General features: G+C 40.4%; 1 protein-coding gene across 6 annotated transcripts in view; it reads right to left on the bottom strand.

The window, feature by feature from the left end:
- LOC102293794 (pleckstrin homology domain-containing family A member 7) overlaps positions 1 to 24555 on the bottom strand; it is a gene marked incomplete at its 5' end in the record, with an annotated part of 81122 nt that overhangs the window by 9190 nt on the left and 47377 nt on the right. For 3 of the 6 annotated variants that reach the window (XM_005935556.3, XM_005935558.3, XM_014337891.2), the window contains 15 exon segments: positions 218 to 309; positions 1052 to 1148; positions 1299 to 1493; positions 1627 to 1757; positions 2147 to 2258; positions 5764 to 5865; positions 6303 to 6452; positions 7075 to 7155; positions 8431 to 8481; positions 9934 to 9987; positions 11561 to 11803; positions 12196 to 12279; positions 14510 to 15065; positions 16228 to 16764; positions 18008 to 18189. In XM_005935556.3, the coding sequence (XP_005935618.2) occupies positions 218 to 309; positions 1052 to 1148; positions 1299 to 1493; positions 1627 to 1757; positions 2147 to 2258; positions 5764 to 5865; positions 6303 to 6452; positions 7075 to 7155; positions 8431 to 8481; positions 9934 to 9987; positions 11561 to 11803; positions 12196 to 12279; positions 14510 to 15065; positions 16228 to 16764; positions 18008 to 18189 (2667 nt within the window). 6 annotated transcript variants of the gene reach the window in all.

Genomic DNA, 24555 nt, shown 5'->3' on the forward strand with positions numbered 1-24555 from the left:
TACTGCTCACACAGATGGTCCACAAACCGAGTGACAAAACTGGGAGAAAGTTGTAGTGAGAGATTTTTCAGTGGTGTCAGTTTGCAAACATATCATATTAAAAACAAAAACAAACACGTAATTGAACATAAGATTAAAACAGGACTCACAAACAAAAAAAACAGGCTTTTAAAAACAGACAAACCCTGAGTTTGTCCAGTTTATTGTCTTTACTCACCTTTGCTGCAGAGCTCCCAAGTCGTCTCCTTAGGGTGACGTAGGATGAGATGAGATGAGATGAGTTGGACTGGTTCTGTCGAGAGGAAGAGCCTGACAGACCAAGAAAATAACAAGAGCAGTAAATTAATTTAATGAAAACATTGAAATCTCTTATGGAATATGTACTAGGAATATGGACTTGAATTAATATACAAATGTTGTGCTGTCTGAGGGGTCAGGTATTATAAAAAGAATCAACATTAAAAGATGCCTTCATGTAATTGGCAAACGTAAAAACTGATTACAAAATCAGATTCTTTATTTTAAAAAATGTTACATTTTAGATTTTAAAAATGTTAATTAAATTCCAGATAATCATCCACTGTCAAACATCAGCCTCCAAATGATGACAATTCTATAACTAAAGGAAGGCTTATTAGCGAGATAAGCAGCTTTGAGTAGTCAGAGTAGAAAAGCCCTGTGTAAGTACCAGTCCATGTACCATTTAATAAGAGCATGTTTCAAATTTTAACTGATGAATACTCAAGTCTAAAGAGACTTCATCTTAGTTTCTTATTAAAATAAGTATTTTCCACTACACACTTCCTCTTTGAATCTTTTTATGATTACACCTCCATCTTTTACATCTCCATCCCATCATAACACAACTCTATTCTGTATTTTTAAATATGTATGTAGCCAGGACTTTTCATGGTATTTAAAATATACTGTAACTAGACTACACAATGCTGATGGGAAATCACTGGCTGCTTTAAAATTGTGTAATCAAGTTCAACAGGAAACCTTTTCCAGTCAGATACCATATATCATTTACACATTACTTTTCAGATACCTTTACTTGAGAAATACTGATAGTCAGTGTCAGACCCAATGTTGTGGTGGTTTACTCCTGGCAGCTCTGGTTCACTCAGGTATGAACGCAAGTCAGTCTGAAACCAGAAAAGATTAAACAGGAAGTTGGACTGGATAGACTTCTTTGGCTGCAGCGAACAATATAAAATGAGATATTTAACTGATCTAACCTGTAGAGAAAATACACACAGAATTAACACAACAACAGGGAGTAAATGGCGGCGTACCTTATAGTCTCCATTGACAACATATTGCCCACTTTCTCTGTCCCTCTTCCTCTCATCTGACTGGCGCTTCAGCCCACGCACCGATGTGTGGCGGATAACTGAGGCCTCTTTGGGGAGGGGCGGAACCACAGGAGGTATATCCTCATAGTCGTACTGGCGAGGCAGTGGTGGCCTGGGTGGGGCACTGTCCTCTGCCTGTGCAGCAACGAGGACAAGAAAGCATCGTTATTTTGCTGATAACATTTCATTTAGACTAAATCCAGCAACTTCGTGAAAGTTAACTTTCAGCTGACTCTGACGTTTTTACCAGCAGAGCTGTGGCACTCACCCACTTTGGCACAGTGCTGTGAGGCAAAGTATAAGAGTGGATGTTTGGGATGGAGCTGCGAGGAGGAGGCTGAATCTCTGCACTTGGAGAAGGCACTGCTGGTTCTGACACTGAAGGCACTAATTTCCTCTCTGGTGGGATGTGTGAATGCAGAGAAATCAGAATTTAGATTTTAAATATAAGACGTTTACTGAGGTTTACACCCAGGCACGGGAAGAATTTCTTATTCATTTACACTGAGAGAAGGAGTAAGAGAAATACAGTTTCAATCTAAATTTGATTGGAAAGCAGAAGAACAGGGAGTGAAAGTCAGTGACATAGTCAGACTCACTGTAATAGTAATTACAGCACAATATGCACAGAATATAAAATACTAAATATCAGACCATGTGGCCATTTTTAGCTCTACACCTACAAGGTGTGTTGAGATCAAGGCCTTTATTGGATCTTAATGACTCTCTTCCTATCTGGTTATCATTACCAGTCCCTGCACTGAGTGCTCTGGTTTTGGGCTCTCTACCTGGGTTCTGGACAGAGTCGATGGTAATCTTGTAGTTGGCTTTGCTGGCACTCAGTCCGGCCATCACATCTTCAATCCTCCACAGCTCGCGCTTCATCTCAGCTTTCTCTTGCTGTATAACAACATAAAGACAAAATCAGCAGAAGGAATCCGACTCAGTTCACCTCATATTTGATGTGGTTTCATTTTGGCCTCATCTTCATTTACAAAATCGGGCCTGTAACTGTAGTTAGGTCATTGTTGGGATGTTTTCCTTCTAATTTGCACTGGACTGGAAAATAAACAAATGAGATGAGCTGCTTCTTGTAGTTTTATAAATGTCTAAAACCAGTAAATGTTGAACCGGTGCCCCAGCACTTCAAAGAAAAATAAAAGGGTATATTTCTGTTCTTGAAAGTTTTTTGCTCATACATATGACATGTGTACATATTAGAGATGGCACGAAACCACTTTTTTATGTCCGATACCGATATCATAAATTTGGATATCGCCGATACCGATATGAATCCGATATAGTGTGTTTTTAATCAATAAAACTGTTTTTTTAATATCTTGCTGCATTTTGTATAAGTTCATACTCAAGTTTAAAAAAAACAAAAACACTAAAGCTATTCTGTTATACCTGTATGCAAAAAATACACTGCACCCAAAATATTTCATAGTTCAGCAATACTGATCAATCTAATAAACTTAAACCTACTCCATCCTTCCTATTCTGGTATTTTAAAGAGTAAGCAACCTAACTAATAGGGTTGCAAACTCCCAGCAAAAAAAAAAAAAAATAGGGAACCACCCACCCCACCTCATGATGCTTAATCGACGTAATCAACTTTAATTTGATGCAGTGTGAAAAAAAATGCACAGAAATAAATTATTTTTCAAGAATAATTTAATAGATTCAACATCTTTCTTGCTGCTGTTGTTCAGCCGCTGGTTTCCTCTTTCTGGTGCGAAGTGGGCCAAAAACAAAGAAGAGAACGGACTCGTGACAGAAAAGCCGATCAGCTGATCATTAATCAGTTTCATGATTGAAGTAGTAACAGGAGAGGGAGGGAGAGAGAAGAGGCAGTCGCTCCATATATCGTTGTTAAGCTTACACTGGAATGCTTTACAAACATTCAGAGATGAACTTACACACTTGCTTTACTTCTCTCTGGGATAACTTTCTCAGAGATGAAATGCCGGTTTGGTAGCGAGGCTACAAATGCTCAACCAGACCGCGACAGGTCTCGCACGCCACAGCCGCTCTATCACGTGATGCAACTGCTCCGACGTGCTATGGTTATGAGCCGAGTTATGCCATGTCGCAAGTTTTGTGAGGTGCTTTTTTGATATTTAATGGATCGGATTACATTTTTTATTTCTCTCCGATATCCATCCAGTAATTTAGGTCAGTATTGGACCGATACCGATACGTAATATCGGATCGGTCCATCTCTAGTAATACAGGGAGTGCAGAATTATTAGGCAAGTTGTATTTTTGAGGAATAATTTTATTATTGAACAACAACCATGTTCTCAATGAACCCAAAAAACTCATTAATATCAAAGCTGAATGTTTTTGGAGAGTTTAGTTGTTTTTAGTTTTAGCTATTTTAGGGGGATATCTGTGTGTGCAGGTGACTATTACTGTGCATAATTATTAGGCAACTTAACAAAAAACAAATATATACCCATTTCAATTATTTATTTTTACCAGTGAAACCAATATAACATCTCCACATTCACAAATATACATTTCTGACATTCAAAAACAAAACAAAAACAAATCAGCGACCAATATAGCCACCTTTCTTTGCAAGGACACTCAAAAGCCTGCCATCCATGGATTCTGTCAGTGTTTTGATCTGTTCACCATCAACATTGCGTGCAGCAGCAACCACAGCCTCCCAGACACTGTTCAGAGAGGTGTACTGTTTTCCCTCCTTGTAAATCTCACATTTGATGATGGACCACAGGTTCTCAATGGGGTTCAGATCAGGTGAACAAGGAGGCCATGTCATTAGTTTTTCTTCTTTTATACCCTTTCTTGCCAGCCACGCTGTGGAGTACTTGGACGCGTGTGATGGAGCATTGTCCTGCATGAAAATCATGTTTTTCTTGAAGGATGCAGACTTCTTCCTGTACCACTGCTTGAAGAAGGTGTCTTCCAGAAACTGGCAGTAGGACTGGGAGTTGAGCTTGACTCCATCCTCAACCCGAAAAGGCCCCACAAGCTCATCTTTGATGATACCAGCCCAAACCAGTACTCCACCTCCACCTTGCTGGCGTCTGAGTCGGACTGGAGCTCTCTGCCCTTTACCAATCCAGCCACGGGCCCATCCATCTGGCCCATCAAGACTCACTCTCATTTCATCAGTCCATAAAACCTTAGAAAAATCAGTCTTGAGATATTTCTTGGCCCAGTCTTGACGTTTCAGCTTGTGTGTCTTGTTCAGTGGTGGTCGTCTTTCAGCCTTTCTTACCTTGGCCATGTCTCTGAGTATTGCACACCTTGTGCTTTTGGGCACTCCAGTGATGTTGCAGCTCTGAAATATGGCCAAACTGGTGGCAAGTGGCATCTTGGCAGCTGCACGCTTGACTTTTCTCAGTTCATGGGCAGTTATTTTGCGCCTTGGTTTTTCCACACGCTTCTTGCGACCCTGTTGACTATTTTGAATGAAACGCTTGATTGTTCGATGATCACGCTTCAGAAGCTTTGCAATTTTGAGACTGCTGCATCCCTCTGCAAGATATCTCACTATTTTTGACTTTTCTGAGCCTGTCAAGTCCTTCTTTTGACCCATTTTGCCAAAGGAAAGGACGTTGCCTAATAATTATGCACACCTGATATAGGGTGTTGATGTCATTAGACCACACCCCTTCTCATTACAGAGATGCACATCACCTAATATGCTTAATTGGTAGTAGGCTTTCGAGCCTATACAGCTTGGAGTAAGACAACATGCATGCAGAGGATGATGTGGACAAAATACTCATTTGCCTAATAATTCTGCACTCCCTGTATATGCATCTCCTCAAGGGCTTTTCTTACTTGGCTACATCTAGTAAAGGGCTTATTTTTTTTATTACCAAGGAAAATGTTCTACTGTCTTCCACTTTAGCTCTCGATTTGATTTTGCAGGTCTTTTGGTGGTGTTGTGTTGTCTGTGCATTCCGTTCTAAGAATTTACCAACTCGTGATTTTTCAGGCGAATGATGCCCTCTTCTACTTGCATCAACAATTCTCTAGACCACAACTGACCTATTGATTAATACTAAAAAGAAAGACTATTAAACAGGCCACACCCGGCCATGAAACTGCTTGCTCTTCAGTTGTTCACTTATGTTTGAGCATATTATTAAACTGTTTTTACACAGAGGGACACACACTATGTAAAAATTGTTGCAATTCTAAAATTGCTGATGCAATGTTTCTATTTTATTCCGAGGGTGAGAGTCTGCACTCGAGCAATATAGTGATGACAAAATACAAAAAAAATAAATAAATAAAAATAAAAATAGTCTTCAAAAACAAAGAAGCGCCATATAAAATCCAGGCTATGAGTAAATGCCTGTTTTAACTGAAAATCCAGAACTAGATTGGCTCCGCTCTAACATGCAGTAACACGTTTTACCTGAGAGGTGGAGCTGTGGTTCATTTGTGCCTGCAGTGCTAGCCTCAACTGCTCTACTGAATTCTCAAGCCTGCTGTACTCCTCCCAGGCATATGCCATCTCCTGCATTAAACAAACACACACATGCAGAAAGACTTAATACATAGTCCCACGGTAAACGGGTTCAGGTTCTCTTATTTGTGCCTGTAGGGAGGTTTGATCTGCAGTCATCCATCCCCACATGCCCATTTTAGCCTCCCCGCATAAGAAAAAAACAATACAAACCAAAAACCCATAAGTCAATAATGGAGCACATTATAACGTGATGAATAAATAAATAATTAATCTACACGGTATCATGTAAGATATAAAGGCCATGAGCTTTTTTCTGTTAAGTTGTATACACACTTTGTATACACACACAAAGTGTATTAGAGGCACACTGTTAAACATATGGCACATAATAACAAGCAGCTGCAAGCATTGAAACAAATGCATTTGTAGAATTATGTGTGGACTGTGAAATGAGTGTTTATACAATAACACTCAGTCATAGATACCGTGGAAACGCGGGATATTTGCGCCCTGATCGTCACCAGATCTTCCTGCAGCAGCCTCTGCTGGTAGGCGATTTTGTGGGCATGAGCTGGTTGTTCCTGGTACTGCTCCATCTGCTGATGGGACAAATCTAATACACTCTCCAGCTTGTCCTGAAGAGACAAGGTTGAGATCAGCATGAGATGAACAGAGAGCAACCGACCCCTGGCTTGTTTGTAGAATGCTGTTCTATAAATGGACACTTACTATTCAGCAGATGACTATTTTAAAATACCTCCAGGGGGCAGCATGTTTCCACAGAGCTGCGCTGCCATGAGATACTGACTGACTTTCATTAAAGTAGATCCTGAGCTGTATATGGTCAGACTTTAACTGCATGCCCTACATTATTTTGCAAATAACACTATTCAGAATCTGATGAGGAATGTGTACTTTCATGTGGGGTTGTAACAGTAAAAGCTGAGGTAAATAAAGCGTCTGTCTCTACTTCAGTCGACTTTCCTAATTATGACAGTGAAGGTTACATTTAGCAGGAAACTTGTTTTGACTCTGATGTGTGCTGCCACATACTTTGACAGCTGCTTTAAGCTATTAAACTCAAATATATTTCAACTAATTACAGTATGGGGCACTTTATGTAGTATTTCCTAGAATTTTGTAACACCTTCCATTCAGACTGATAAGCCAGAATCAGGCTGACTCATCTGACTGACTACAGCGGGTAGAATGTCCTGGCATGGCTGGCTTAAAGTCTTTCTAACTATTACTGTGTACCTTGTCGTCCTTCAGGGAGCTGATCCTCGCCTCCAGATCCTTTAGTATGTTGTCCTGTTCACATAACCGACTCAACTTCACCTGCAGATGGAGACAAAGAGTCGAGTGGGCAGGGAAAGGAATGGAAGGGGGGCCCTTTGTACACTCACAGATAAAATGCCTCAAGTGCTCACCAAAGTGTGTGCGTGTATGTGCGTCTTGACCTCTGGTAATTAAGAGGCCCATTTGCTTAATTTACAACTTCCTCTTGTTTGTGTAGGTGCAGTGAATGAAAACGTCTCTGAGCGTAAGCATGTGTGAGCATTATAGTAACATGAGGGCACACATACTTGTGTATACGTCCATTTTAATGCATATGGGTTTAGCACACTTGAGATTTGCAGCCCTACAACTCCGCTGTCTCGTTTTGGTGTACTTAGAATTACTGTGAGTGAAGCAATTAAACAAAGTGGGTGCAACCCACCTGACATGTTTAATTACAGTGTCAGACTCTCAGAGCCTTGTTAATTAATCTCTGATTGAACTGAAAGCAAAGGTGGGATCACTTCATGCATGTAAAAAGGTTCAAAGTTAAAATCTTAATGTGAACAAAGTACCTCTCTGTATATATTGTTTTTTCTTTTACACTCTACATTGGTTTTTATATTCCACTGAATAAATTATTAATCTACAAGTTGTCTCCATGGCGATGTTGTTGTTGGAGCTCCTCAAATATTCATTGCAGACAACATGCTCATAAATTTTAAATAAACTGTGTGTGAGAAGTAAATCGTGAGAAATACTTTCATAAGAGAAAACAAAGACGGTTTGAAAAGCTGCAGGGAATTATCAGACTGAAAGACTCAAAGCTTTTGACTATTAACATTCTCCGCAAGATTTTTTCTCCTGAAATCTAAGTGTCCACCCACACTTTTTTCACAGGATCCATGTTTTGTTTTGCCTAAATTGCCCTTACTTTTCTCCCAACTGAACCACAACAGTCAGAAGAAACTAGAATTAAGTGTTCCCTTGGCTGAAAGGCAGCGAATGAGTGTTTGACTGTTTCATCTATTACATAAAAACATTAAACCTGTTTATGAATATTCTGAATATGCATCAAATAGAAAGGTCCTTAAATATATGTATATCTTTGTTCATTCAGGTAAATGCAGTTTGTAATAGAAACATATAACAAAAAAAACCTACAGCATCCTGAAATGTCCAACCAAAAACCAACACGCTTTTCACCGATTGGTTAAAAAGTTCTCGAGACATCAAAGTAACAACTGAAAATTATCAAACACAACCTCATCACAGAGTCTAAAGTGTATTTTTGTTTATGTTTTTTTCTAGTGCAGTCAACAAGCTCGTACTTACATCCACATCACTTTCTGCAACCTTGACAGGTTTTCCTGACTCCTTCAGTACCTGGAAATTCCAAAATTAATATTTTAAGATATTAGTGTTGTGGTAAAAAACAAACAAAAAAGTGTACGACTCCATGGTACATCTGTGCTGAAGTAAGGGAAATGCAAAACACAGAGACCGGCTACAAACTATTATGGGCTGCGACAGGCTATCTATGACACATTCCCTAAGCCTTGTGTACATAACAGTATGAGACTTCTGCCACACAAAATCAGCTCTTGCCATGAACAACACAATGGCTATGGAGACTTTGAAGCTCTGCACAAAATGACTTATCGGTTTCCACTTGCTGGTTTTTTTTTTCGTGAAAAAACAGATCTTTGAAGAATGCGCCGTGGAGCGAATTTCAGGTGCCCACTGTGAAGTTTACTGGCGTTACGCTCGCTAGCTTTACAAATCTCAGAATATAGCACATGTGCACCATGTTTAACACTAGAACTCACTGATGACAGCTCTTTTTTATTCATGTTTAGACGTTTTTCTGTTTTGCTCATTTTATTTTAGGAGTGTGTTCCCTTTTTTTTTAATAAAACAAACAAATAAATAAACAAGACACAGTAGAGCCTTGCATCATTGTCAAGGAGGTGCAGCGTTTCAGAGACGATGGTAGAAGCAGCTGGCTTTTCAACCACCGGGCCACAGCCACAACACATGCACTGCCGAGCCATCCCATGCCCATTATTTAACAGCGCCATCAACATCGCCACATGGTGGGAGGGGGTTGTGTGAACATGGACAGAAGACATCATATTCAGTTCAAGCTGTAGATGCAGTGCTGTAGGCAATGGGATGGTCTTTCTAGAACACACACTCTCTAAACGTCTAAACATACACACACCCCATACACACAGACTATTGAGCTTGTGTCCCTCTGAACACTAAGCAAACATGCACGAGCAGGAATCACACCCACAAACACAGCCATACTACACACAGCTCTACATCTTTTAATATAGTGCACATACTGGACATACATGCGCGCATACACAGAGCTTACGTTCATTAGAGGCCTGAGAGGCCCAGCAGTGCAGTGCAGTAGTAAACTGTGAACTGCGAGGATCAGGGGCTCTAGAGCTCTGATCTGGGAGTCAAAAATCACAAAGACACAGAGCCGCAATCACAAAATGGCGCTGCTTTTGTGAGATGCTTCTAAAACCACTCAAAGAGTTAGAAGATCACTGCAAGGATTTAGGGATGTTTGGTCCCACACAGATGCTTGAACATCTCCTTTTGTAGCTACAACATTTGTAGCTGTCTCCGCTCAACAGATCAACAAGGGTGAAGGAAGTGGCTGTCAGTAAGAATCACCACGCGTGTTAGATTACACTAGAGACATTTCAAATCAGAAAGGCGCAGCTGAAGGGAAAAAAACACTTAAAGTAAAGGAAAAGATTCATTAAAATAGCTAACGGGAATCAGGTGATCAACTTTGTCCATCATTATCTTTCTCACCTTTAGGTCCAGATACTCCAAGTCCTTCTTCAGCTGCATATAGGTGTCATCAGCCTAGAAGATGACAAATATGCAAGCTTGGATTACTGATGTGTGCCAACAGGCACTAAACAATCCACTGAAACATCAATCTATAGAAGCAACAGAAACTATTACTTTTGCATCCCGGGAGATTTTGGTATCAAATATGACGTGTGTGACTTGCTGTTATACGTCTACGCACACATGCACCACAATACACTGAGACACACAGTAAAAATGTGTTCATTTATTTCATGATCAGAGAAGTTGCAATCATCACAGGACGAGCAGAAACCAGATCTCTTAGAAGAAGTAGAAGATCTTGAGATATTGTTGAATTCAGCTTTGAATTCAGCCCGTACGTGTCACTCAAAAGTAAAATAGAAGCAAGAAGTAGAAGAAGCAAACTTCTATACAGCCGAAAATAAGACTCACGCATCAGAGGACCAAGCTGAACAACACATCCACAGATTGCCAGTTTGCTAAAGCATGGGATGGCTTTGTGGACGTCGAAAAGAGAGCAACACAACATGCCATGAACAGTATCAGTAGAAGCACGACATGGAAACTGACCAGCCAAGAACAGCACATGGACAAGAGGCAGATGGTTCTCGATGCTAAGCAAAGGAACTTTAAAGTAGAAGTTGCCACTAATATAAGGATACTAGGATCTTATTGAGTCTTTTGGTTGGGCTTCATTCATCATCTGAGTTTTCTTGATCACCATTTCAGATTTTATATGTTTTTACAGTTGGTAACTTTTCAATACAGTATAAAGACTGTTTAGATGTGAATGGGAGTAAGAGATATGAGTATCGGTGAACACTGAAAGCACAATCACTCAGCATCCAGACTTGGTGTTGCGTGATCGCAGGACGAGGAGGGTTACAAAAATTACTTAGGATTGGAGAAATGCAGCTGCTTTCACTATAGAGAACTTCACTTGAAGTTATAAAATAGAAACTCATAGGCACTTTAAAAATAGATTTTCTGAAAATTACCACCTGACCTTGTGGTGTCTTAAGAGAAAATGCCAGGATGAACTGGTGACTAAGATTACTTACAGAAATTTGAATGCAAAATCAAAAGGTTATTTTCACAAAATCTTGTTAAAGATCAAAGGTTTTCAACACTCTAAAAGAGACTTTACAGTGACCAAAGAAATCACCACCAATGCATTACTTTTTTTTGTAAACCAGTACTGTAACCACCTATCTTAATTAGGATTGTTTTCTACAGGGCAACACTGTGGTCTGATTCCTAGCACACACAAAAAAGCAGTTCTGGATTTGAATTTCAAACCCAGAACCTTTTTGTACCTGTGCAGGTTCTCTCTGGATACCTCAGCTTCCTCCCACAGACAAACTGACTAACCCTACCTTGCACAGTGGTATAAATAATGCGCATAAATATTGAGCCAGAAAATGCTAATAATGCATTACATTAGGAACAAATTAAAGAGTTATGTGTGTAAAATAAGCTATAAAACTGAAATGGTATTCATGATTTAAGACTAATGCAGCCCTGCACAATTTTTAGTGGCAACCTCTATGAGTCCCTGGTAAAATGAGGGGCAGACAGGCAGGCGTGCCGCATTAGCCCCCACCTGGGTGTTGCAAGGGCCAAGTGATGCCGAGAGGCCCATGTGTCCAACATGGGACACGGGAGAGGGGCCGGCGCTGAGGAGGGGACTGGTGCTAGTGGTGGTAGCACTGAAGAGGTGGTTGTGTTGGAAAGGATCTTTGGGACCATTGAGCCGCTGGAGCTGGGCTAACGTTTGCTGACGTGCGGAAGCCATCTTGGCCTGATGGCGACGCAGCTGAATAAGGAGCAGAGTGAGCTCCTCGGGCTGTCACATGCATCACAAGAGATTCAATCTAGCAAATCTTAATACTAAGCACAAAAGCTTCGCTCAGACTGCTCTTCTTTAAATACTATAGGTCACTTCACACAACTAATTGGCCAATTGTTTAGTCGATGGCTAATTTGCAGCTAAAATAAGGAGGATGAATGGTGCTGAAACAAAAGGCAGGAGGACAACAACATAGGCTACTGCCAACTGGTCAAGAACAACAACAAAAAAAGACTTATTAATGACTGGTTTATAGCAATCAAAATTCACTCATAGCAGAGAAATATTCCCCGAGTCACTGACTTATTGAGATGGAAAAGCTATGTATAAACAACAAGTTTATACAACCTTTAAAATTCACATTTTATATGTTTATTTGAGAAACTTACCGTTTTGCCATGAAGGCTGGGTGCACTGACTGTGTGAGTGATGTAGCCGGACGGAGGCATTGATCGTCTCTCAACAGTAGCAGCCTATAACACACAGACAACGCATTCATGTAGACTGTTTGAAGAAGTAAGATTAAAATTTCATATAAGACTTCATTCATATTAAATATTTATTACAGATTCAATGCAGTCTTACTCTAGACGCTATTTTCTAGAACAAGAGTGAATGCAGAATGCCACAAGTCTTGTTTTAGAAGATGCAATGTTTGATTGGATCTTAACATCGAAATGCTGTAATTTTTTTAAATCTCAGGGCAAAATGTGTGTGGATGTAATTATCCATCATTAGTCACTCTATATTAAAAGTGGTGTATTCACACACAAATGGGCAGATGTTCATTTACATGCTTTGAATAAGTGAGAAAATGTGTTGTCAACAATGTATAATGTATACGTTTCAAGTCTGCTTTTGAGTGAGTGAGGATACAATGAGGCACAGTTCCAACATGTGCCTACGATGTTCAGAATGACTAACACTTTTCTGAATACAAAACTAACTGATATTGCATTTAACAGGGGGGGGGGGGGGGGGGGGGGAAATCAGACAATGGTGCAATCTTGGAAGTAAGAATTAGATGAAATACATTTATCAATATATGCAACAGAATCTGTAACAGTAGTTTGTGTACTGTCATCCTAATCAAGAACATCTACACAAGCTATCATTACAGAACATAACCCTCGTACATCACAACATTGCTTTGGAATACTTCTCTTTTTTTTCCCTTTTTCTTGTATTATTATGTGATTAAATCTTGTGCATCTGGGGATTTGGGCATCATAAGATGATTCAGAGAGTGTAAGCTAACTGCCTAAAATGTAATTATGATGCCAAAAAACGGTGCTTCTTCCCCGTTATGTAAAGTTTTAATCTCATTCCATTGATTAAGAACTGCCTGTAATTTTCACAGTGTGTGTGGACACTTCTCTGTGCACAGTATCACCACTTTGCCTAAAGGAACCTGGACATTATTAATGTTATCCTTTCTCTTTCATGCATTAATTATACTGTATCTGGAAACTACAGCCACAATTACAGCCTAAAGTCTTTTTGAGTGTGATGCTACAAAGTTGACACACCTATTTTTGGGCAGTTTCTCTTGTCAAGTGCACAGCCATTTTCACATATCTCCAGGGCTGGGCTCTGGCTAGGCCACTCAAGGACATTCACAGACTGCTCTCTAAGACACTCCTTTGTTATCTCGGCTTGGCTATCTTGGTTCATTGTCCTGCTGGAAAATGAACCTTCAACCCAGTCAGATCCAGCACACTCTGGAGCAGGTCATCATCAAGGATGCCTCTATGAAATGCTGCATTTATCATTTATCTGCATTTCATCCTGACTAGTCTCCCACATCAAAACATCCTCACATCATGACGCTGCCACCACCATGCTTCACTCTAGGGATGATTATTATGATAAGCTGCGCCCGATTTCCTCCCAATGCGATACTTGGTATTGAGGATATAGAGTTCAGTCTGTTTCATCACACCAGAAATTTTGTTTCTCATTGTCTGAGAGTCTGTTAGGTGGCTTTTACTAAGGAGTGGCTACAGTCTGGCCACACTGCCATAAAAGCCTGATTGCGGAGTCCTGCAAAAATGGCTGCCGTTCTGGAAGGTTCTCTTCTCCACAGAGCAACACTGGAGCTTTGCAGAGTGACCATCAGGTTCTTCTTTATTTCACTGTCTAAGCTTTTCTGCCTTGATCGTTCAGACTGGCCATGCTGGTAGTACAATACTGGTAGTTCCAGACATCTTCCAATTACAGACGATGGAGGCCTCTGTGCTCATTGAGCCTTCAATGCTGCAGAAATGTTTTAGTAATGTTCCCCAGATCTGTGTTTCAATACAATCCTGTCTCAGATGTCTACAGACAATTCTTTGGACTCCATGGGCTGGTTTGTGGTCTGACATTAACTGTTAAGTATTGCACCTTATATTGTTTTCCTAATCATGTCCAATCAACTGAATTTATCACAGGTGGACTCCAGTCAAGTTGTAGAAACATCTGACTGATGATCAGTCGAAACAAAATGCACCTGAGCTTATGTTTGAGTGTCATGGCAAAATTTTTTTTACAAGAATATCAAGCAAACTTTAGGGTATTGTATGTAGAAAATAATTTAATTCATTTTTGGAATAAGGCATGACAATCTGGACAATCTGCACTGTAAACATGAAAGCTGAAACCTAAAAACTCTAACAACACTGAAGCACTATAACAAACAGTATGGCAGCTGGGTTATCTTACCTTAAACAGCTGAGATTTGGTCCTGCGAGGGGAAACAGTGAAGGGGATGTTCAACACGGATATATCACTCACAGGCTTGACTGTCACCCGCTCAGCCGGCGTGTGTGGCCTCCGTGCGGGGGACAGGGTTCGGCTGATACCAGGAGGAGGGCCTGGTGGAGGTATGTCTGCTGATGATGGTGGTACTGAGACACAGCGAGGAGAGCCCTCTGACCTAGGTGCTGAAGAGGAGGGAGGCACAGTAGATGGTGGGCGGGGGCCAAATGGATACTCTGGGGCCGGGGTGTAAAGCGGTGCGGTAGGGCTGCCGTGACGGTACTGGTGGCGCTGCTGCCACTCATACAGTTGCCAGACAGTGTTGGACGCCGGGCCCCCCTGATCTGGGGTCAGGCGAAAGTGACTCAGGCGGTCCTGGGCATACTTGTACTCGCCGAGTCGGCCAGGTGGGGGACTTTGGCGAGGAGTTTTTGGCAGGGTTTGGTAGGCGTCGATGGAGGTGTACTTGTGTTGCGTTGGTGGTGTGCGACGAGGCAGGGTGTTCTCTCTGGATGGGGCACTGTTAAGTAGAAACAGCAAGAAAACATTAGGCTACTTCTAAGGGCAAAAAGGCAACATTGACACATCATTAGCACTTAATTTGATATAAACTTATACTTTATTCGTTACTCCTGAGGTTCGTCATTTGAAGGCACAGTGTGAGTTTTATCTCCTATGCAGATGCCAGACAACTATACATACAGAAGTAAATGTTACTGGCACACTGCCTCCTTACACCTGAGCTGTATATCTGTAAAGTTTGGCCAATACTGTAAAAACCTTGGGGTGACTTTTAACAACCACTTCAGGTCAAACAAGCTTGTTGTTTTAGTTGTCCAGTCTTATTTTATGCAGATTAGGAGACGTAAGATCAGCTCGATTTCATCTAAAACAATTGTAAAGATGGTCATACATGGTTCTATCTCCTCTTTGTTAGATTATTGCAATTTATTCTACATGTTTAAGCTACAAAGACTACACCAACTTATAGCTGTTCCAAAATGCAGCCAGACTTCTTACTAAACCAAAAAAAGAGAACATGTCACTCCAGTTTTAGTTTCTCTTCATTGGTTACCCATTAATTTTAGAATTAAGGTTTTAATTATGAGAATTTAGTGTTGATTTTTACGGTTCGCTCTGGGCTCACACCAAAGTACATTTCAGATCTTCCGACACCATACGCTCCTGGTCATAGCCTTAAGCCCTTACCTAAAGCTCTGCTGCCCATCACACAACCTTGGCTGAGCACCAAGGGTAATCAGGCTTTTTCGATCAGGACACCCACTCTTTGGAACAATCTGAGGAGACGGTTTCAAAGGGAGCTCACTATCGTCTTTTAAATCCCTCTTAAAGACATATTCTTCATAAGCAGGCTTTTTCTGTGCCTCCACTTTCACCTTCATAGCTGTTTTATCATCTTCTCCTAGTGATAATTTTTAATGTACTTTCATTTTTCATATCTGTTGCTAATTTACCTGTTTTTTTTGTTTGTTTTTTAAATTGGCTTTATCTCTCACTTTCATCTCCTTGTGCTGCCAGCATTCTGATACCTTATAAAGTTTCACTTTTATCTGTTCTTAAATTTTTTATTTGTTGTTTGTTTCCCATCTTGTTCTGTGAAGCACTTTGTAACTTTGTTTGGAAAGAAAAAAAAAACATTTTTGTATATTGCAATGACCTACCCTTTGTACTCAGCCTTCTGTACTTTGACCCACTGCTCCACCTGCTCAAGGGTACTTCTCCTCTGAGCGTGCTTTTGTGTGTTATTAGCAGGTGGCTCTGGGGCCCTTTGATACGTCCCTGCTGCGATGCCGTTGGGTTCCAGTATGGGGCTGGGTGTGGAGACCAGGCCATTTCTTGTGCAAATGCTGGAGGGCAAAGTCGAAGCGGCTCGTGACGGAGCACGGGACGGCACCCTGGACACAGGCGCTGAAGCCGAAATGTGATCTGGCTGTGGTACGGCAGAGGGTGCGGGATTAGATGGGAGGGAAGTGTGCGTGTCCATTTCTAGGCCAGTGCTTCCTATGGGGGGATCCAACATGATGGTGGCAGGAGAGTCTTTGTGAAAGCTGCAACGCTCCTCTGCGTCACGGTGTATGGGCTCCAGGAGAACCTCATGAATCATCTGTCTTGTTGTCTCAGAATCGAAAGTCTTGGTCTTGTGGTGGCTTACATGGTTTGTCTGTGGGACAGCCTGCTGCGACAACTTATCAGCTGGTCTGTGGAGAGTGGAGATGGCAAAAATCAATGAATGCTGTCATTTTACACTCTTATACCCTTAACAATGTAATTAACAATATCTGTAATTCGGATAGCAGTTTTGTTCCTCAGGCTTTTCGAAGGATTGCAGTGGCTCCTCCTCAATAACAACCAAGTCTGTTTCGTTTCATTTCACGGATACCTCGTACACGTTATAAGCCAGAGTTCTAGCATTTTAATCTTCTTTTCTGTTGTAGTGAACTCAATTTGTACTAGATGGTGACTACCACATGAAAGGGAAACTTTTCCTCAGCATCCTTAGCTTTATGAGCAGGCAAAGACCAAAGAAGTCACAAAGCAAACAGATGACACTCAAAGCCTGGTAACCATATCTCTATTTCAACCACATTAATGAAATCCCATGTAAACAAAGCACTCAGCCAGAAGAAATAGGCCAGTCTCCGGCACACCAAGTCATAGTTAGTTTAGTTTTAAAGAGGTGTTCAGACAAGCCCAGGTGATACTTTCCCCGTCAATGGCTCACATCTAAACATATCAGAATGAATTAGCACTACAGTGACTGGTTTCTCCTCATTACTGTGGACTGTGCTAAATATAGTGTTGCTAGCTGTGCATTCCATCCATTTGCAATGAAAATAATTTTTTTGCATACTGCAGATGAAAGCCTTTAAAAAGTACTTTAAGCATGCAGTCACAGTACTTTTAGTTTAGCTTCTAAAAACACTGGAAATGGGTGAAAAAGAGGTTAAAGAAATTCCCATCTGGAAGCTGTCTTCAGCTACGTTTCCCTTCTGTTATTCACAAACAACTAGTGTAGTCTTGTGGGACTGCCCCCAAAGTAAAATACAAGATAATGAAAATAAAGAGGTGCCAGCAGCGGGTATCTGAGGTTGCTTGTGAATGATGGACTTATTTGATCTCTGCCCCTCGTAAACATATTAATAATTCATGAAGGAAGCTGCTGTTTGTTAAAAAAAAAAAAAAAAGCACCCACATCAGCAATCAGAATGTATTTTTTGAATGATACTAATATTACAAACAAATTCATCATATTTTGGAGAAGCAGGAGTGGAGCAGGACATTTTTTAAATTATTCTGTGAATCTTTAAGTATGATAAAAGACAACACAGTGCAAAAACAGCATGTCTCAAATTGCGAATGACAACATTCCTATTTAAACTATAGGACTGTATTCATCTGGGAAAAGAAAAAAAAAAAGAGATGAATAATGTTAATAATGACCTGATCATTGCATCGCTGTGGTTCTGCATCAGCGTGGCCTGGTTCATGGCCCTAAGCCAGGTGTTCATGTCTTCTTGGGTGTCGGCACTGAAGTAATAGGTTCGCATCCCAGTGTGCTCCGCCTGCGAGCCAATCACAGAGGTCTGCTTGTAAATGTACGAGCGCATACCAGTGTGGCTAGCCTGTAGGAAGAGAAAGGAGGCTGGGTCAAGTAGTGGTCAGAGGGGCACAGACATTACTTGAGAGACAGAGCACCAGATGGGTTTCAAGTCCGAGAGACAGGGGGATATCATGCTGTCCAACAAGAGAAACAACATCAAGGGCAACATAAGCACTGACCAGTACAGAAAGAGCGAATGAAGGAAATCACACAGCAGAAATACAGAGACAATAACGCCAGCCAGTTACAACCCACAAAGGCACAACCTTCAAGCAATGAGAGGAAAGATACTGTGCTATGATGGAACACAAAAAAACAAAAAGTTAGTGTCAGGGCAAAGATCCCTAACCCCAAATTTTCTTCATGAACCTGTCCCCATTTGAACCTTTTTTTTTCTTCCTACTTCCTTTTCCACAACAGTAAAAATACAACAGCTTTTATAAGGTGCTTGACAAGACAGGTCCATAAATCACAGTGTTCTGCAAAGAAAAAGCAGTTGTCTACTGAGTTATTATATTTAGCACTGACAAATTTAAAATGAATATATCTTTATATACCTTTAAAATTTAAAAGGATATTAGTTCACATTCACTTAATTATTAGATTAGATTAATGTAGCTTCAGTCTAAAGACCAAACAGTGAAGTCTGCAGCTGTTCAAATGTAGGTGAGCATTTAACAGCTAGAGAGTTTGATATTTCTCTCAAAAATTACACAGGACAGAAATAGAATCAAAGGTGAATGAATAATGGGACTCTTTAAAAAAGAAAAAAAAAAAGCAGCTAAAAGCACAGCTGTAAGCATGAGTGCTGCTCCGTGCCTCAACCTACACTATAGTAACTCCAAACTTGGTGATATCTCAGCTTGTTCCACTTCCCCAAATAGCCCTAAAATCATTTAATGCATCTCTAAATAATTTGTCTGCAGATATCGCCTACATTTCCCCTTTACTGCGCCCTAGAAAACACATGCAGAATAGTTATGTTCAGCAGGTCTTTCTGTTTGTGTAGGAGGAGACAGCAGTAATACCAGCACTACCACAGTAAGTGCATAAAAGGGAGGATTTTTTTTTTTTAGTCAAAGTAAAAATGATTTTTTTTTCTTTACTCAAAAATCAACATGTTCTTGGCTGCACTGCACTGAGGTCTACTGAGAATACCATCAGAATGGAAGTTAGCATCTCTGCCTCTCCTGCCAAATCCCAAAGTTTTGCTGAACTATGAAACCCAAGGAAAGACTAGAGATGCTTAAGCCAAGTACTGTTTGATAATTCATCTATAATACACACTCAGAGGATATTTTTGCTAAATAACTAAACATTATGTCACTGATACTGTAATTTGCCAGCAATCGTCAGCAATGGGAAAATATAGCATCAAAGAAGCAGACCGGCCTTAAATTCAATGAACAGTGTATCAGTAAGGCAGTTTTTAATTAAAGAAGTCTAAGTGTTTAGTATGCTCAATAAAGATCTCCGTGTAAATGTGGGGTTATTAGAGCTCCTTTTAAGTGAGCTGCACTCCATTGAGCACAGCTCTATAAATGTCCTACTTTTCCCTTTCCTTCCTTTTTTCCTTCCTGCAGTGTTTCAGTAGTTGGGACTGGAAGACAAATGAGAGCACCCACTCAACAACAGATGCATTTTAATTTAAAGTAATTAGCCAGTCCTCCCTGTCCCAATCCACTGTCTGAATAATGAAGGCAGGATAGAGCCGTGTGTACGGTGTGTTGCTGTGGGATCCACAGAATTTCTCAGAGATTTTCTTACTCTGTTTATAATGTGATAAAATGAATGTAATTCTTGCATTCTTGTATTACAGCGTGACAGTCGGGAACACACAAAGCATCGCTCCCACGCTGGCTGTTTAATGTACACACTTAACACGCTCATGAATAAAACAGACTGTCAGTCCTGCTGTTATATCCCTGTTAATATAAACTCTAAATAAACCCTGGCAAACAGACGCACACATGCACACGCACAACATCTGAACTCACCTCCCCTCTGCACTCCAGCTTAAACAAGCTCATTTCGGCGGTTGCAGCAAAGCACGACAAAAATAACTTGGAATATAATTCTAGTCACTATGGTAAAGTGTGGGCTTGACCCTGATGCTGCTACATATTTGAAGATCGGGGAGGTAACCGCATTCCTCACCTGATGCACACAGGAATCAATAACCTGGCAGCTAAGCAAACACTTTCATGAGCTTTAGGCAAATGGAAACAAGGGAGGGGTATGGATGGGCTACGCATTGAGGAAACCTTATTTGGACTGTATGGAGGTGAGAGGCTGATAATGCCCTCATCATGAAGGTTACAGATTATGGTTGCTGAGCTAATACATATTATCCTTTGACATATGGGATGATCAATTAAGTAAAACATGTGATAGATGATTTTGTGGGTGACTTTTTCTCATTGTGACAAGGACTAAAAAAAAAAAGTACTATTTTCCGCACTATAAGGCGCACTTAAAATCCTTTAATTAATCCTTTAAAAATCGACCGTGCACGTTATAATTCGGTGCGCCTTATGTATGAATTCTGGTTGTGCTTACTGACCTCGAACGGATTTTATGTTGTACACGGCACTCAAAAGTCTGTCAAAAATGCTTTAGTATGACTTTGGCAAGCTATGAAGCTGCACTGCTTGATGGATTGTCGGAGCAGTAAGGCTACCGTAGTCAGGAGCCTCGCGGAGTAATCCGGTTTCAAATTCTGTTTCAGGTCCCAAAGTCAAACGAACACTGCGGCGTCACTGAGAGTTAAAAACTGTCTAAATTCTTTCATCTTTAATAAAATGATCAGTGTTGCTGCTTTACCAGGTGTAACAATTAAGTTTAACATCCAGGCATACATGAAAACAGGATTTATTAAATTTAACAGAGTTAGAAGTTAGCAGGAAGTTAGCTCGCTAGTTTCCACCTAAACATGATATAGCATGTTCTAACTGAGAGATTTCTGAAAAGATTAAAACGTACAGCTCTGCTATCACTTCCAACATAAATGAAGACAGAAAACTAAACAGCAGTGATGTTTGTAGGGTTATTGAAGTTGGGCTAGCTGGTATATAATGATGTGATACGTGATCGCTAGCGACACAGCTATGTTAGCATAACATAAACTGAAGCTGGAGGATGAATGCTAACTTTTATCCACTCAATAAAAGTTAATGTGAGGTTTCCTGATGGTTAGGGACAAATGCAATTGCATGGCAGGATGCTGTAAATGGACCAAACTTCAGTCAGGAGAACAACTGAGATAATCCATCCACGATACGAGGTTATTAATTAAAGTACTGCAACAACATTGGAATAGAGCAGCTGCAAGAGAATTCAACATTAATGAATCAATGGTACGGAAGTGGAGGAAGCAAGAAGAATGAGTTGAGTAACGTTTGACTTATCTGACTGTTTTGTTTCGCTTAATGCGCCTTATAATCTGGTGCGCCTTATGTATGAAAACAGACCCGTTCATCAGCAGTGCACCTTATAATATGGTGCGCCTTATGGTCCAAAAAATACTATGATTTCCCCAGACTGGATCATCTAGGACAGCTATCGTGTCCTATCATAACAAGACTCAAAAGTCTCAAAAAGCTAAAATAAAAAATAATATTATCCATTACTCTTTGAATGGTAATGTTTTTGTATGTCACTGACATTTCTGAGATCAAATAGTATATCAACGAATGGAAAAATAATCAGATTAACCAATAAAGAAACCCTAGCTCATCTTTAGTAATCTCCTTGTAACTAGTACAAACATCTCAGACCATAGTGTAAAACAGTAAACTGTATAAAACAATATAAATGTGCTATATCCAAGCATTTGCATTCAGTACAGCTGATCTATATGTAAAGAAACAATTAAAAGATGCAGACTACAAAAAGAATCCTGCCAGCCTTTCACCACAGGTCACATCATTCATTTAAAATGTGCCATCAAAAGATTTCATGTCTCTACTCATTAAAAAATAAAAAGCACACCAGATTGAAAATATTTTTCTTTTAAGGTCATTGTGTGTCTCTTCACAGCTTCTAGTGCTCCAACTATTTTTAGATTGCTCCTTGGAAGTGTGGCTGTGACCACTTGAACTCATGAATCCGAAATGGCTGCTAGATTTCCTCTATTCAACAAAAGGGGTGGAGAGGCTCATGGTGCCAACTATGGAGAGTAACTATATAGTGTATTGGTTCAGCCAAAAGGATTTTGGCTTTTCAGTATGACGGGACACTTGGTTTGATGAACCTTCATATTCCTCAGGGCATTACAGTAACTACACACGACTCAACAAAGAAGTGGTGGAAGGTGGGAGAAAAAAAAAGAGCATGCTTCTGTTCACACTTCTACCCTGGCCTCTGGATCTTACCTTAGCAGGGCCTCAGGTCCGACTACATTTGATATTCTTGGCATAAAAGTAAAAGTCCCTTTAACACAGAAGTCAATGTTTTCTCTCTGCATAAGGTTCATGTCCAAAGTGAAACTGCAAATGTGTATCTGCAAGTGGTCTAAACAACACTTTAACAAAGTGATCCAAACTTAGCAGGAGTCCTGGAAGTGGCCCAGACAAATTTTAATCAAGCAATGTTTTTGCTTTTATCAAGCTTTTTATAACATTTCAAATTATGTTTGCTTGTATTGAAGATGACTTTGCACTTGTTTGCTGCGGTGTTTGGTTAAAAAAATATGTAGGTTTGCCATGATGTTACCCAGAAGAAAACCACAGATGTAAACTGTGAAGGGCTCAGCTGGCCTTTCACTGTCAGGACTGGAGATGTGTTAAGGCATTTCAGGGGCCAGGAAACAGTCAGGGAAACTACTTAACAACTACTCATCATAAATGTGAACTCTAGATATGTCCAAAGAACATGCTAAATATCTTGATGAAAGCAACACAGCATCCTCAGGAAGCAGCTGTCAAAACACGCCTGTTCACTCACCGTCAGCACTCTGACAGATGGCCTCTTACAGCTACAATGGGACAGGCTGCTTGATGAGAGAGAGGGGGCTGTGCTACTAGTCAGATGTTTAGCCACGTGCAGGAATGCAGAGAGCACAGATGCAGACCAGAGGTTTAGGCACACATTTGTATGGCAGTATGTTGGAGAAAGCAAATTCAGACTCTAACATAAATGATAGAAACTAAAAAGGTTTAATTTTGTGGATCCTCTGCGCACAACTTCTACCTGACCGTACACTTTTAAAAGGAGAGAGAACTCCCGTCTCAAATCGCCAGCCTCAAATTTTTCCTCATTTATTGATACATCAGTACTGATGACAAATAATGACACAATGCAACACACATCCCCAGCAGTCTAAATTAACACTGGGAGTCTCTGGCTTTAACGGGAATGCTGAGTGGGTCATTCAGCACTGAGAGCACCGCCTACACACAGAGTTCATACACAGCTCAGCCTCTTTTTCCTCTCTGTTGTTTGTGTCTGTGTGAGAGTTGGTTTCAGTTTAGGGTGTTTCTGGCAATTTGTTTCCTTCACTATGTTGTTCAATTGTGCTTTATTAATTTTTAAAAAAAATTAAATTAATAAAGCACCATTTTCTCACTACTTGTTTCTGCTTCCAATTCACAGCCACCAATAGCCACTATCACTTCCTTCCTCTCCATATCTTATCCATTCCTTTCCTCTCTTTATTATAGTTTCCAGTTTGAAACATTTCCTATCCCTTCCTGTTTTCTCTCTCCTTCAGCTTGAAAATATCACTTACCACTTGCACTAACATAAGCTTACAATAGTGCCTGCCCCATTCCTGTGGACAGCCCCCACAAAAAAACCAAAAAAAAAAACACAAACCCCAAAAGCACGCACACATGCACTCTCTTTGTCTCTCTCTGGCACTATTTAGAGAGTCATTGTGCTCATAAAGATAAGCCTCAGCATCAGCCAGAGCACCACAAAGCTCCTGATAAGGCACATTCTGCAAAACTTGCTACAGCAGAAATTGAATCTACACAAAAAAAAAAATCCAAATGAAAAAACAAGAACTTGTGGTGGCTCAGAAATGTCACTGTTTCTGCAAGCAGCATGCCAAATTATTACATTATTCTTTACTTTAAAGATTCCCTAAACAGCAGCTGTTTTAAAGAGAAGAGAGAAAAAAATGTAACGTTTAGGTGACTGAGGGGTTACATAAACTGCATCTAAAGCAAGAGATTTCTTGCAGCTTTTTAAAATGACTTTTTCCGCGCTTTCTCACTGGAACAGCAACTTGAGGTGACATGACTTCCAAATAAAGCTTTTCTCCTTGCCATCAAAAAAGATTGCATGCTGGTACAGTCGATGTAACAGATGGGGAAGAAAGCAAGAAGGGCGCAAAGATGAATGATAAGCTCAAAACCAGATAAGGCAAATACAAAGATTCACACTG

Source organism: Haplochromis burtoni, unplaced genomic scaffold (assembly GCF_018398535.1).
Source record: "Haplochromis burtoni strain Fernald_Lab_line unplaced genomic scaffold, NCSU_Asbu1 Contig_197, whole genome shotgun sequence".
Taxonomy (NCBI): domain Eukaryota; kingdom Metazoa; phylum Chordata; class Actinopteri; order Cichliformes; family Cichlidae; genus Haplochromis; species Haplochromis burtoni.